We start from the raw sequence: 15,805 nt of genomic DNA, 5'->3' as shown, positions 1-15,805 counted from the left end.
CCTAGTCATGGTTTTCTTTGACCACATTTTGTAATAAAAAAACTTTTCAAACATTTGTATCTTTATTCTTTATCTCTTTGAAGTCTTTGTTGCTAAATCAAAAAACAAGAGATAAAAGAGGCTAAAAAGTCTTTGATAGAAGTTGATGCCAAAAATACAGATTTATTGAAACAATTTGAAAAAAGAGCATAAGATTTATTGAAACAATTTCAAAAAAGAGCATATTAGCTTCATGAATCTACTCAAATGTGAGTAGATTCTTCTAATAATAAATAAGAGACAGAACGAATGATTGATGTCTGAATAGAATACTTTTATTCACATGTGTATACATACATTTTCTTTTGGTGTGTTAATACAATTTTTTTGAAATTCCCGGGCAGTTTGGGTTTTTTTATTATTATTAGTGTCTGGGTCCAATTTATTTTGTTGGCTTTCTTTGAACCCTTTTGGGTGGGGTTAAATTAAAGGGGGAGTTCATTGATTTTTAGATGATATGACAAATTGGCAGCGTTGCCAAAAGTGTGTTTTGAATGGGAGGGTGTATTAGGGTTTTTTTATAGTTGTAAATTGTTGGGTTGCATTATAAGTAACTATTGATAACCTTCATATTCCATGTGCAAATCTTTGACTTTTATGTAACTATGTGGTAATGGCAAAACACATGTTTTCAACTTTTCATTATACATCTTAAGAAAGCACCTGACCGCCTGACGACATTCTTGTCCTTAAAGAGGCTAAACTACATGTTTTTCTTAAGTTTGTTTGAAATATTTTAAATTTTAAATACGAGATATTCACAAAAAAAATTATGTGGAAATGGCATGATGATCTAAATTTTGAGCTTTTACCAAAATTTTATGTGGAAATAGAATATGATATTCCAGACTGAAATTTCATAAAGTAACATTTTAAAGTGCATAAAATTTTCTAGCTTTGGTGGGTTAAAGGTTATGGATATCATTAACCACAAATACCTAGAGTATATCTCTGACAAATTCAACATCTAAATCTGTTGTTTGAGATATATTCCCTTAATTGTGTCAATGAAGAAAGTTTTTTCAGCCCACTCGTTTACTATTATACCTTTCAAAAATCCCAGATAAATTTCATATAGAATATTACATCCATCAGTTTAAGCTCATATATGTCCCCTTTGAATTTGAATTTGATTAATTGATATTATTGTTGTAATAAATTTTATATGTGAACGTTCCTAAACTAAGGGTGACAAATATTGACATGACACAACGACACATAAATAAACTAAACTGTGTTGGATTGGAGATTTCAACCCATTTAATTAAACTAGTTTGATATGACACAACACGAAAATTAAACAAGTAAGTTTATGGTTCCAACTTTTAGCACAAAAATACACGAAGATGACCACTTTCATTATATGCACATTTTAAAAAAAAAATATTCTATGGCATTGTCCAAAACTAAAATCAAATGTAAAAGAAAACTTTGCCTTGAGTTGTTTAGTAATATGAAAGCCACTGATTAGCAGTCCAATCAAATATTATTTTTAGTTTTTAATTTTTTATTAATATATCATACTACACAATCTCACTTACGGAGTGAGCAACACATTGTCACGATTTTTAATGAGGATGGTGGAATGCCTTGGGGAGGTTCGAAAATTAGTTATCGTACTCGATATGAACAGTCCACTTACATACCCATTAGAACATGTCTTTATAAATATTATATCACCATCTTTGTTGTTGGAATTTGATCATGAATTTGTTGTTTGCTATTTGCAAATTAGTAGCTGGATTTCTCAACTACAAAATCAAAAATTTCAAATAGCAAACAACAAAACATACTTGTAATGTATTTTCTAGTAAAAATGAAAAATAGAACAGATTATGAGATCTAAAGGACTTGTGTGACATATTTATCGGAAATGACACAGACCAAAGACATCTAGCAAAAGAAAGACTTTATTTAAACCCCCATGCAAGATAACAAGTAGGGACATATATACAAAGAGTTATAGGAGTTTCGATAAATAATTTAATTTGAACTATATGAAATATATGATTTTTTTATGATTTATACTAGGTGTATTAGCGTGTTGCATGATAGTAAAGTTGTATGGTAAAAATATATTGACATATCATATATTAATATAAAAACTTTGGATCTAATAAACTATGCAGAATTAAATATAAACCGATCATCACAATAAATATTATGTATCAATAATATATTTTTCGTCCAAAACTCAAATATAATAACACAATCACCTTTCTGAAGTTGTTTATATATAAATGGTCCAACATTCAAAATATAAAGGAAACACATTAAATGAATTATCTTAAAATTTAGAAAAAAAAAAAAGAAAAAAAAAAAGACATTAACAGTAACCCGAAAGTTAAATATGAGGAAACGCATTGGTGTTGAACTTTTTTTTTGGTGAAAACTCATAGGTTAAAAGAAAATACAATTTAATAATTTTCTGAAGTATATTTTTATCAGTAAATAGCTACTAATTAAAAGTTAGAAAGTTATATTAGAAAATAATATTGCAATCAAATTAACATATATTATATTTCAAATTTTTAAATAAAAAGGATGAAACTAAATTGAAATTTTAATAAAGTTAATACAAAAATCTAAAATAAAATATAACTATAACCAAAATCTAAAATTTAATTATTTTTAACTGATAAATATTTAATTAAATTGCATTTAAATTTTTATATGATCTATATTTTTTATGGCAACATACACACACACACACACACATATATATATATATATATATATATATATATATATATATATATATATATATATATATATATATATATATATATATATATATATATATATATATATATATATATATATTGTTGTTAATAAATATATTATTAAAAAAAATATTTCCCAATCAGTTTTATTTCCTTTTTGATTTTCCTTTTTTCTTTTTTAAAAGTTGCTTCCCTCATAAAGTTTTATCTTTATATTTTTCCCTTTTGTAAAGTTCGATTTTCTTTTTAAAAAGCTTTAAAAACCCTAAATATTATCTCCTTTAGACATACCTCGAAGTGAAAAGTCGAAATGAATTAGAATTTCTAATGTATTCTTTTTTTCTCGAGTAAAATATTTAATCTTTTAGTATGAGTTAGTGTTGGGAATATTTTGTGTTTGTTTTAATATTCATAAATATATTAGTATTAAGATTGTCATGGGGTTTAGAGGGGGTAAAGTGGGCAACTATGACCAAATTTTTTTATTATATATTTTTATTAAAAAATATAAAATTATAATAAAGATAATACCTTTTTTTTTCTTGTTCCTGGATCTCGTACATTTATCTAAAAATCAACTTATATTTGTAAAAAGCTAATCAAAACTACCATATCCACGTGTTTGATTTGAAGATTGGTGTGCAATTAGGCACGTTTCTTTGTATTAAGGAATCATGCATTTTTTTTACTAAATTTGTGCTCCACTAGTATTTACCTAGGTTTAAACTATGTATATCTTAAAACCAAAATAGACTATCTATCTATTTAATCTATTTAATCATTGACAAAGTATCATTTATTTTTATTTATTTTATACTAGGTGTAAAACTCATGTATTACACGGGTTGATTAAACAAAAAATTAAATATTAAAATATAAACATTAAGTATTTTTTTAAATAAAATTTTGAAATAATAAATGAAGAAACCTATTAATTACAAATACTATTACATTTATTACTTTCAATACTATATATATATATATATATATATATATATATATATATATATATATATATATATATATATATAAAAGTATTATATGACTTTTTAATTTAAAATTTGAAAAAACCTACAAATTAATATGTAGATATTATTTATTTAAAAAATATAATAAAATAACAAGTATCAAAAACTCATGAGAGATTGATACGTGTTAAAATGAATTTATTATAGTTGATTTTGATTTTGACATTTATCATTGATCTAATATGTAGAAGAATAAATATGCATACTTAGTAGAGGATATTGAACCTCTCATCTTTAAATGATATTCATATTAATTACGACATAGAAAACCAACTGACAGGCAAGACATAACATATACAAAATTGAGGTACAAGCAAAATATAAAAAGCACAAGAATATATCACACTGATCATTATAATTCTATTACATCCACAATTGAATTATAGAAAACATTTTAGTAACAATGTGACTAAGGCTTACAATTACACAATATGCAAATACGTTGAGAGAAATTTTGTGGCTAAAATTCCATATGGTCGAATCTATAGCGTCACAATTTCGCAAGCAAAATTTTCATTTTTAAATAAGATAAAATCACCATTTATGTAAAACCCAAGTTATGAAATCCCATTTGTTCAAAAATCCACAACTGTAAATCAAAGCTTAGTGAGTTCCTAAAATACCACATACCACAATACATATACAATGTATGCACACATGAACCTTCAGTCTATCTGGCCCGCCTAACAAGGCCTACAACATACCTAGACCATTCTATTGAGCTTGCTTATTGTTTCTTTGCACCAAGATGAACTTCTCCTTTTCCCAAACTTCACCAAAATCCAAATAATAAACTTTAACTCAGTAAATCAAGCCCTCAATCATGCATGGAGGCTAGGGTTTCATATTAAGCGGTTGGAGGCTGAAGAGGATGCCCTAAACCTTGAGTTTAGGCTTTTAAATATGGAAGAAACCCCAAATTTCATGGGCTTGGGCAACAGTGCTCCTCACGTCGTGGCACCCTCCTTGTCACGTTGTGGTGACCAACAGATTCGTGTTTTCATTAACCATATATCACGTCGTGGTGCACACTCTACCATGTCATGGTGTACTTTGACCAACCATCTCCAAAATTTTGATTTAGGCTTAATATTTCTCCACACTCAAAATCTTAACTCCAAGCCTAAGAACCTTATCTTTATGGATCCAAACTCGATCCTTTGAGACACAAGACCTTTACCAGGTTAATTACCACCTGAACCTCCAAGTTAGGGTTATTTCGAAACTGGGTGTCACAGAATCGAGGTTGCACCCTAGGGCTTTTGTTGTCATCGTGACAATCAGGTCCCCTTTGTTAACCATCTAATTTCACCAAGTTTATAAAAATCACTAAATGATAGCTAGACAATCAACTAGGGAGATGTATTTATCAGTACATGTGAAGATTAATCTAGATCTTAAATTACAAACTAGTTTATTTAAAAATATATAAATATCACTAATAACAAAGACTAATTCATTTTATTCTCACATCATAAATTATACAAATAGGTGAAAGTTAAAACAAATAGTCAAGTTGGATTTATTTTATGCTCAAATACACAGAAAGAATATCGATGTGAAGTTCAATGTCAACATGATGAGAGACAGAGAAACAAATGCATCAACGTGATAAAAGATAAAGAGACGTGAAGCTAAAATTAGCACATTTATTTATCATTCACATATTTTCATTCTTTAATTTTCATTTTCTTTTTCAGATTTGTTGACTTATTTTCACTTGTTTATAGTTTCAACCATTTTACATTTGACTAATTTTGACCGCCTAGTCAGATTAATCGTCTTCCTAATCTGATTAATCGGCCACTAGTTCGATTTTAACCGAGCACACCTAATACGACTGATTAACATTATTCTTAGACGGATGAAAACTGTCAAATGATCGTCTAGACCGATTTTTACAACACTATTGAATCACCCAACTCAATATATTTATGTTCTTAACAACCCTTGATCTCTGCCCTTTCACTTGTTAATTAACTTTGTATTAAGATGTAGAAACTTCATACATAAAAATATTGTATATGGCTGAAATATCAATAAAAGAAATTATTCATTTTCTCTACATATAACATATTGCATATGCACTTGTTAAAGGCTGTTTCGTAAAAAATGCCAAATTACCAATCAATCATCTAAAAATTCATAATCAAATCCTAGTCCAGCTTGTGAAAATCTGTCGAATGGCGCCCATATTTTGAATTCTTATAGCAAAGTGGGCCATATTTGGGCTTACAAATTGATATCCGTCTTTTCCAAAAAGATACAACCAAAAGTAGATTTGTCACCTCCAAAATTTGAATATTCAAATTTCAGGCATATATTTTATTGTAAATAACTAAGTATCCATAAGTGGTGTGAGTGACAATGTAAAAAGTATGATAATTTTGAACCAATGTTTCAAATTTGAATTAGTTTATTTAAAAGCCAGAAATACAAGTTTATATGAATACAACTTTCATATGACAATATCGACCTTGAAAGATTTTTGTAGTTGATCTATTAGAAAATTTATATTCTAGGAACATTGATTTATTATTATAATTATTCCCTTGTAAATTAATGAAAAAAATGACATAAATATGATAGTCATCTTATTCACCTTGTCAATGTTTTTTGAAATTATGGTTCTTTTTATAAAAGTAAATAAATTTGATGAGACTTTGGTCTCTTTCCAAAAAAAGAAAAAGAAAAAAGAAATTATGATTCCTTTTCTCCCTTTGCTAGAATCCATGACTAGTCTCATAAAATACATCAAATATGTTATATTCAACACGTAGCTAACTTAGTTGACAACAATGACTAGATTTGAATAAAAGATTTATTGAAGGACCAAAAAATATATATTTATTGTTACATTAAGTATAATACAACTATTAAATAACATTTTTAGTTCAACCACTATTTAAAAAGGAAGTTGTGTTTCTATGACTCTCAAAAGTTATTAAAAATGTAAATTAATCGACCTATACAAGGTTTGTATTTAAACACATAGCTCCACAAAATCGCTATATACACACAACCTAGATCAATAGAGAAATTTACAAAAATAATCATTTACACTATTGACATTACAAAAATAGCCAAAAAAAATCGAAATTACAAAAATGGCCATCCATTTCGCAGATGAGAAGGTCCCATCTGCGAAATGGGCTTCTCATCTGCGAAAGTACAAGTACCTAAAGCACAGTTGTGCTTTAGGTACTTATACTTTCGCAGGTGGTTTTAATTTTTATTTTTTTTTTAAATTTTTTGTTGTATATATAGGGGTAATTTCGCAGATGGAATAGGTCCATCTGCGAAATCCCCTGACTCTATCTGCGAAATCGTTGTTTTTTTTTTTTTTTTTTTTTTTTTTTTTTTTTTTTTTTTTTTTTTTTTTAAGATTGACTATGAAATGGTTTGTTTTGACTACGAAATCAGGTTACTATATAAATAGTGTTTTACGTTAAAAACATCGAGATAATACGAACAAAGCATGAAAAACATCACAACAATTACATGAAAAACAACGACATAATACGAACAAAGCATTAACGTAAAACACAAGTCACAACAATTAGATGAAAAACAACGACATAAGTCACAACAATTACATTAAAAACATCACAACAATTACATGAAAAACAACGACATAATACGAACAAAGCATTAACGTAAAACATAAGTCAAAACAAACCATTTCATAGTCAACCTAAAAAAAAAAAAAAATACAAAAATAACAACGATTTCGCAGATGGACCTATTCCATCTGCGAAATTACCCCTATATATACAGCAAAAAATTTAAAAAAAAAATATTAAAACCACCTGCGAAAGTATAAGTACCTAAAGCACAACTGTGCTTTAGGTACTTGTATTTTCGCAGATGAGAAGCCCATTTCGCAGATGGGACCTTCTCATCTGCGAAATGGGTGGTCATTTTTGTAATTTCGATTTTTTTTTGGTTATTTTTGTAATATCATTAGTGTAAATGATTATTTTTGTAAATTTCTCTTATAAATATAGTTGTAAAACTTTAAACCACGTATCATAAATCATAATTATCATATTTAATACCCCTAGAAGTGATGTAGTTTATGATAAAAATTTGTGAAAGTACAAGGGGCAAAATGTAAAATACAAAACGATCACGTGCACTGCACCAACTAGCGATGGCATTTCAGACATATTTTTATTGTTTGAACTCCGAACAAAAGAGGGTCAACTAGAGAGAGAGAGAGAGAGAGAGAGAGAGGCTTAGCGTTACAAAGATTTGTAACTGTAGTTGCAAGAAATTCCATTTTCTTATTCACACACGCAATCAGAAGTTTGAAGTTTAAGGAGTACAGAAGGCATCCTTCAAGGGATTAATCTAGGGTTTTCATGTTCTTTGTGCCCACGGATTTATCGAGGTAAGTGGTTTAACTTCCACTCTTCTATATCGTTACATTACATAGTTGAAGTATTCCGTATTATCATGCTGGAAAATTTTAGTAGTGAATCGAATCAAGTTTTGTTGAATCTGAACTCGAATTTTTTTTTGAACTGGATTATGTTGTATTTGAATTTTAACGAATTAGGATTTAGGACCTCCGGTACCTGGATTTTACTGTATTTACATCAATTCGATTTTCTCGAACTTGAATTTGATAGTTCAAATTTGAACTAGAATCTGAACTCGATTTTTTTTTTGAACTGGATTATGTTGTATTTGAATTTTAAACGAATTAGGATTTAGGACCTCCGGTACCTGGATTTGACTGTATTTTCACCAATTCGATTCTCTCGAACTTGAATTTGATAGTTCAAATTTGAAGTTTGAAAAGTTTCATGAACAGTGCTGTTTTGGTAGGATTTATGAATTGAGCTTTTCCTAAAAGGTTAATTTTGATATTCGTTGAACTGTAGGTAGTGAAGAGGATGTCAAAAAACGATCTCAAAAGGAGAAGTGGTGAGGGTTCTGGAAATGGAATATTGTTCAAGGATATCGATGTATTGACTAAAGCATTATATGAAGATAAAACACATCCCAGGAGCATCATAAACTCTACAGCCAGTAGCAGATCAAAAGCCATTGTTAAACCTCATCTTCCTGAAACAAAATCTAAATCTAAAATCAACAATGAAGATCGGTTTCTAAAGGACAAGAAGTCCATTTGGAGTTGGAACACCTTCAAATCTTTCACACATGTCCGCAACAAGAGATTCAACTGTTGTTTCTCTCTTCAAGTCCATTCAATCGAAGGACTCCCACCAAGTTTTGATAATCTCACACTCTGTGTCAAGTGGAAGAGACGTGATGGTGAGTTGACGACTCACCCTGCACCAGTTTCCCAAGGTGTAGCTGAATTTGAAGAACTGTTGACCAACACTTGCTCTGTTTATGGTAGCAGGAGTGGGCCCCATCACTCAGCTAAATATGAAGCAAAACACTTTTTATTGTATGCATCTGTGTATGGAGACCCTGAGCTTGACTTGGGAAAACACAGGGTTGACCTTACTAGATTACTCCCTCTTACATTAGAAGAGCTTGAAGATGAAAAAAGCTCAGGAAAGTGGAGTACTACATATAGATTATCAGGCAAGGCAAAAGGTGCAAGTATGAATGTCAGCTTTGGGTATTCAGTAGTTGACAACATTAAATCTCCTACTGGTCAAAGTCAAATGAAGCGAGGTGAAAGTCTTCCTGTTAATTCTCGTTCTTACAATCGTTCTGTAGAAGATATAAAGGATCTTCATGAGGTTTTTCCAGTTTCAAAATCAGAACTTTCTGAATCTGTTAGTATGCTGTATAAGAAACTCGATGAAGATAAGTCAACCATATCTGTTGACTATGAAACCAAAAGAGATGTTCAAGACTTTGACACTCCTGCTCCTGAGAAAAGTGAGTTTTCTATCCTAGAACAAGGAATAGAGTTTTCTGTGAAAGAAAAGGCAACACCAGAACATGACATAAAAGCTTATGAAGAGGAAGAAGGTACTTTAAAAGATCAGAGATTTGATGAAAAAGAATTAATCATGCAAGAATTGGAATTGGCCTTGAATAATGTGAATGAAGTGTCAGATTCTCAAGAAGAAAGTGAGAATCTAAAAGAAGATGAAGAAGAGGGTACTTCAAAAGATCAAAGCTTTGATGAAAAAGAATTAATCATGCAAGAATTGGAGTTGGCCTTGAACAATGTGAATGAAGATTCAGATTCTCAAGAAGAAAGCGAAAATCCAAAAGAAGATGAAGAGGGTTTGAAGGGGACAGAAACAGAAAGTGTTGCAGGTTTTGAATATGAAGAAAATGAAAACATGGAGGTTAAAATCAGTTATAAAGAGAAAGGAAAGGCACTGAAATTAGATCATGCTACTGAAGTTGTAGCTGAAGATTTCTTAAACATGCTTGGAATAGACCACAGCCCTTTCAGTTTGACTTCTGAAAGCGAGTCAAACTCTCCACGAGAACGTTTACTAAGACAATTTGAAAAAGATGCATTGACCAATGGTTCTTCTTTATTCAACTTCAATCTTGATGATGATGATGATTTCATTTGTGACTCTTCATCCACCTCAATGTTACCTGAAGAACATAACAAAACAAAAGCATCGATCATGGAAGACATGGAATCAGAAGCTTTGATGCGTGAGTGGGGTCTAAACGAGAAGGTTTTCGAATCGAGTACAAAAAGTCAAGTTGAGTTTTCTCCTGAAGAACCACTTGAGCTTCCTCCACTTGGAGACAATTTAGGTCCGTTTGTTGAGACAAGTAATGGAGGTTTTTTGAGGTCAATGAGCCCTGAGATTTTCAAGAATGGTAAAAATGGAGGGAATTTGATCATGCAGGTTTCAAGTCCAGTTGTTGTCCCTGCAGAAATGGGGTCTGGAGTTATGGATGTCTTACAAGGTTTAGCTTCTGTTGGTATTGAAAAGCTTTCATTTCAAGCAAACAAGCTCATGCCTTTAGAAGATATATCTGGAAAAACCATCCAACAAATAGCTTTAGAACAAGAATCATCATCATCCATCGTAGGTAAAAGTCAAAGTCAAAGTCAAAGATCAAGAAAATACGATTTGGGTGATACAGATCCAGAATATGTCTCTTTAGAGGATCTTGCACCCTTGGCAATGAACAAGATCGAAGCTTTATCAATGGAGGGGTTAAGAATACAATCCGGGATGTCTGATAATGAAGCACCTTCAAACGTAAGCCCAAAATCCATAGGCGAAGTTTCTGCTCTGGAGGGTAAAAGGGTAAATTTGGGAACTGGGGGGTTACAGTTGTTGGATGTGAAGAACAATGGTGGAAACGATGGACATAATGATGATGATGGTATGGATGGGATGATGGGTTTGTCAGTGAGTTTAGACGAATGGATGAGATTGGATAGCGGTGAAATCGACGAGAGTGAAAGAACTTCAAGAATTCTTACAGCTCATCATGCTAGTGACGTGGCAAGGGTAAAAAGAGGAGGTAAAAACAAGAAAGGCGGGTTGTTGGGGAATAATTTTACGGTTGCGTTAATGGTTCAGCTTCGTGACCCGTTAAGAAACTTTGAACCGGTTGGGACACCGATGCTTGCTCTTGTTCAAGTGGAACGCGTATTTGTCCCACCAAAACCCAAAATTCACAGCTCCATTTACTGGAGAAAACCCGAAGAAGAAGAAGAAGAAGAAGAAGATGAGGTGAAAGTTAAAGATGTTGAAGAAGATAAAAAGGTGGTGGTTGTTGAGGAAGAAAGTGTTTTGGTTCCTCAGTTTAAGGTTGTGGATGTTCATGTTGCGGGTGTGAAGAATGAGAGTGAGAGTGTGAACGAGGGGGGTAAAAAGGGAATTTGGGGGTGGGGGTCGAATGCGAAACAAGAGAAGGCGGGATCGCGGTGGTTGGTGGCGAATGGGATGGGGAAGAAGAATGGGAAGCATCCGCTGATGAAATCGAAAGCTGCTGATAAATCTTGTGGTGGTGGTGGTAGTTTGTGGAGTGTCTCATCAAAGGGGAAGGGGAAAGGGAAGGTGGACCCACCTGTTACTGTTAGGAACCCCAATGTTATCATTCCTAATGAAACAGTGAGGTTGCTAAGTGGAGCAGGTTTTTTATGAAAATAAAATGGCTTCTGTTGTGAACAGATTGCTATATAACTTATAAAGATAAAGATGTTTTGTTGAAAAGAAATTATGGTGCAAATGAATTTATTGGAAGAGGAACCTGTTTGAATCCTTGCTTGTGTACAGCTAAAGGCAAAATTCATGGCATGGATGATGGAAATTTCTTCTACTTTATAGCTTGTGTAGGCCATTTTGGCATTTTCTTATGTTGTGGTTTTAACTCAAAAGCTTTTTTTGGTTTCAATTTTCTTAGTTTGCAACGAATATTTTGAATGTATTTATTTTGTGATTTGTATTATATGGCAATATGGCATGCCCTCCCTCATTGGTTAACTAACTATTCAAGGGGTAAAGCCAAAAAAACCTTTGAAGTTTGAACGGCCCTTGACCTTACTTTATTAGTTGTATTGTATATAGCACAATATTTTCTTATGTAACCCTTTAGCTAATGTCTTGTATTGTATTGTATTTAAACCAATCTTGAATGCAACTATGGGACACCATTTCAAGGGTTCATTGATACACTTTACATAAGTGGAAACACACCAAGAAATACGTGAGTTTACAACAAAAATGCATGTAGTCGTAAAAAAATTGTTACAACCGGTTTGCAAAGATTTTTTTTTATCAAATTACATGCAAGTTATTTGATTTTGACGAAAAATCCAAACTATTAGTCCCAACAATTGTCCTACTAAAAATGGGTAGTACCACAAGTCATTAGGTATTAATAAGTGTCTTGTCAGTTCCAGAATAGGCACCAATAGAAATAAAAAAAAAAAACATAATTTTGAATCAAATATTGAAGTGATATTATGCTATTTTATTTCCAAGACAACACAAGACAGATTAATCAAGCATGATTACAAACAGTCGGTAAATTTGAATAATTCACCAAGCATCTTCTTGAGTTACTAGGAGAGAGAAAAAAATACATTTGAAGAACTCATCAATAAATCCTCAACGCAACAAGACATCATTGCCAATAGTATACAAAAAATTTAGAAGAAGCACCAATAATGGAACGATACAATTATTATCTGTAATAATTATGATATATCGATTTTTTTATCATAAACGTAACAGTATGAATGTATTGTGTGTATGACACATAGGTCAATGATGTATATAGTAGCATCCAATATGTATGTAACAGTATGAATGTATTGTGTTTATGACACATAAGTCAATAATGCATCGTAACATCCAATATGTTTGTTAGGTATGTGTGGTTTGTAATAATGCGATAATGTAGAATAGTATGTGTACTACTAATTTCATATGTTGTGTTTTGTAAAATAATGTCTATATAAGGATGTTTCATCCCATGAAATAAAATTTGTGAAATAAATTTACTCTCAAAATTTGAAAATTTGTCAGTTAAATTTTTAACTTCTGAATAACAGATCATATATCCTAAAAATATCATCAAAGAATTCAACAAGCACACAAATATTGTGTATTGTGATAATATTAGTGCACTCTACCTCTCCAACAACCCAGTTCAACATTAAAGAACAAAGCATATCCAAATCAAAGGTAATGACTCCTATTATCTTTGTTTATTCAATTACCTAGTCCATTTTATTCTTTTATCCAACTAAACATAAGAACATGCATGTTTCATTTAACAGTTTTAAGCAAAATGTTCTGATAATTTGTTAAACAGATCCATAAAAGCAATCATGGGTAAACTAGAGATTCCAAGAAAAACATTTTCTTTTTGCAATTTCCTGGACAAGTTGATAAAATTAAAAAGATCTCAAGTCTTTCTACATTAACACCATCTAAATGACTAAAAATAACCAAAACACCATATTAAAACCAACATTCTTTCCTACACTTGTCTCAAATTCAACCATCAAGGTCGTGCTCTCTTGGTGCTACAACTAGGACATTTATAGTGCTTAATATGCTCAGCTTTTGCAGGAGTTATCTTTACACACTTCCCATGAAACCACCTCTCACACAAATCACAGCAAATCCAAAACTCATCAGAAGCATAATTCTCTCCACAGGCCCCACACAATGCATCACCATGTTCATCCTCCTCCTCATCTTCTTCTTCCTCATCCACCTTACCATACTTCCCCTGAAAGGATTCAGACCCTTGCTGTTCATATCAAACATTCAACCAAAACAGATTTTCAATATATTATCAATAAAACAATGGAAATAAAGTCTCATAAATCATATCATACCCCTTTGGTGTTTGACTTTGATTTGTTGTTGTTGCTGTGGTTAGCCATCTTTGTTTGTTTCTTGGTGTTTCCACTCACGACTTCAAAGATTGTTGGGAGATCATTTATCATGTTGAACAAGCGTTTCCTACATCAGAAATCAGAATGTAATGATTATAAAAGTAACCTAACCACCATTGATGAAGGAAACAGAGATGAAAGAACCTGTCGGATTTGTCAAAACCAAATCTAGCACCAAAATAGAATGCTACAGAAAGTAGCCATGCATCACTGTGGACAGCAACTAAAGCCAACCAGTCGTTTTCTTGCATTCCATCTCTTGCAAAATTGATACCTAATGCAGGCTCAGGAAGCTCTGGAGGGACCTCTTCTGCAGGTAGGTTAACCTCCCATTGTTCGCTAGGGAATCCATACAAGCACAGATTTTCTTTCTCTGAAAACACCGAAACATGAAGTAAGTTGATAAAAACAAGAGTAGCCCCAATTGTTTCTATAACATATTTGATCCGAATAGCTCCAAAACATCACACAGTTATCTCCTTTTTAGAAAGGAAATACAAAACCTAATCATGTATCTTCAGTTGATGAAATTGTAAAACATATGATACGGGGAGAAAGTGATAAGAAGTTAAGAACAGCTGGAAAATTGAAACCCTAGGAACGAACCAGGATCGCACTGCCGGAAAAAATCTTCAACATCTACAATGCGAAACAAATAGACGATATCAGATATTAGGAATCGAACCCTAGAGACTTGAAACTTGAGCAAATTCGTTGAGTGAGAAATTGAGATTGGATAATTAGGAAAGGAAATAGAAGAGATTAGGCGCACCGGTTGTGAGGGCCTTGATCATGCCACTACGACGGCCTTTGTAATCTCTGAAGACTTCTTCAACGGTCCGAGGATTGTATGCAGCGGCTCCGGCAGCGTCCATTATCGCCGTCGCTCTCCGAGGAGAAAACACGTTCACTGTATGTGCGCTGAAAAGAAAACTTGATTTTCAGAGATGGATTTTAGCATCCATTAACTTCATATAAAACAAAAAAAGAACATGGAATTTTGTATTTGTGTGTGTATGAGAGAGAGAGAGAGGGCAGATGGGTTTCTTACTTTCTTTCTTATATAATATTGGTTGACTACTTTATTTTTTAGATAAATGCATACTCCGAAAAATATTTTATTATATAACACAATTCTCTTTTATAAAAGATTTGTCGCAAAATAGACCAAATTACTTTTTGGTCAAAGGGTGTGGCTACAGCCTGCAGTGGCACCAAAATTGAGATAATGGCTTTAGTTAGCACTCACAAACATCTTGTGTGGGATTTATAACGTTTTCAATTAAAATGGTTGAAAGAGTTTAACCCTAAGGCTTAAAGAAGTGGATTGCGGTTTGGCCGCACTCATTGCCACATAGGCAGGGGAACACTACCCTCCCTATGCGGTCTTGGGTGCGGTTCGGCCGCACCTCTCCCAAAAAGTCTCTCTCTCACACACACAGTTCACACACCCTAGGTGTGGTAAAGAACCACATTTTGTGTGGTATAAATGATAAGGCTCATACGTGTCAAAGGAGGGAATGTGGTTCTTATTGCACCACTCCTTCCGGCCTAAGATTTTCTTGTATGAGGTAAGGATCTACGAGTAAGTTCTGGCATGGCGTAGATGTCTAAGCGTGAAAACCAGCCCAAAGGGACGTAAATATGTTGTGGCTTGGCTACGGTCATAGGAGATTACGAAACAT

At 32.2% G+C, this 15,805-nt stretch overlaps 2 protein-coding genes across 2 annotated transcripts; one reads left to right on the top strand and one right to left on the bottom strand.

Moving 5' to 3' along the window:
- The first annotated feature begins 7,971 nt into the window (after positions 1 to 7,971).
- Positions 7,972 to 12,257, top strand: LOC145004233 (EEIG1/EHBP1 protein amino-terminal domain protein). Its single transcript, XM_078963121.1, has 2 exons — positions 7,972 to 8,183; positions 8,680 to 12,257. Exon 2 carries the CDS (start codon positions 8,692 to 8,694, stop codon positions 11,851 to 11,853), a length of 3,162 nt encoding a protein of 1,053 aa, XP_078819247.1. The 5' UTR covers positions 7,972 to 8,183; positions 8,680 to 8,691; the 3' UTR covers positions 11,854 to 12,257.
- Positions 12,258 to 13,560: 1,303 nt separating this feature from the next.
- LOC145004471 (PHD finger protein ALFIN-LIKE 5-like) lies at positions 13,561 to 15,148 on the bottom strand. The gene is made up of 5 exons (XM_078963404.1): positions 14,893 to 15,148; positions 14,727 to 14,759; positions 14,265 to 14,493; positions 14,061 to 14,187; positions 13,561 to 13,972 (listed from the first exon to the last, which is right to left on the bottom strand). Exons 1-5 carry the CDS (start codon positions 14,993 to 14,995, stop codon positions 13,721 to 13,723), a joined length of 744 nt encoding a protein of 247 aa, XP_078819530.1. The 5' UTR covers positions 14,996 to 15,148; the 3' UTR covers positions 13,561 to 13,720.
- Between the last annotated feature and the right edge of the window lie 657 nt (positions 15,149 to 15,805).

This window comes from Lactuca saligna, chromosome 7, assembly GCF_052625555.1.
Source record: "Lactuca saligna cultivar CGN05327 chromosome 7, ASM5262555v1, whole genome shotgun sequence".
In the NCBI taxonomy this organism is placed as follows: domain Eukaryota; kingdom Viridiplantae; phylum Streptophyta; class Magnoliopsida; order Asterales; family Asteraceae; genus Lactuca; species Lactuca saligna.
Note: the sequence above shows the minus strand (reverse complement) of the source record. Positions and strands in the feature narration are given on the sequence as shown.

Bases quoted from the DNA above. Each gene is read 5' to 3' on its own strand.
- LOC145004233 (XM_078963121.1), top strand. From the start codon at position 8,692: ATGTCAAAAAACGATCTCAAAAGGAGAAGTGGTGAGGGTTCTGGAAAT.
- LOC145004471 (XM_078963404.1), bottom strand. From the start codon at position 14,995: ATGGACGCTGCCGGAGCCGCTGCATACAATCCTCGGACCGTTGAAGAA. The intron at 14,760-14,892 runs GTGCGCCTAATC...TTCGCATTGTAG, and splicing joins GATCAAGGCCCTCACAACCG to ATGTTGAAGATTTTTTCCGG. The intron at 13,973-14,060 runs GTATGATATGAT...TGATATGAACAG, and splicing joins CAAAGTCAAACACCAAAGGG to CAAGGGTCTGAATCCTTTCA.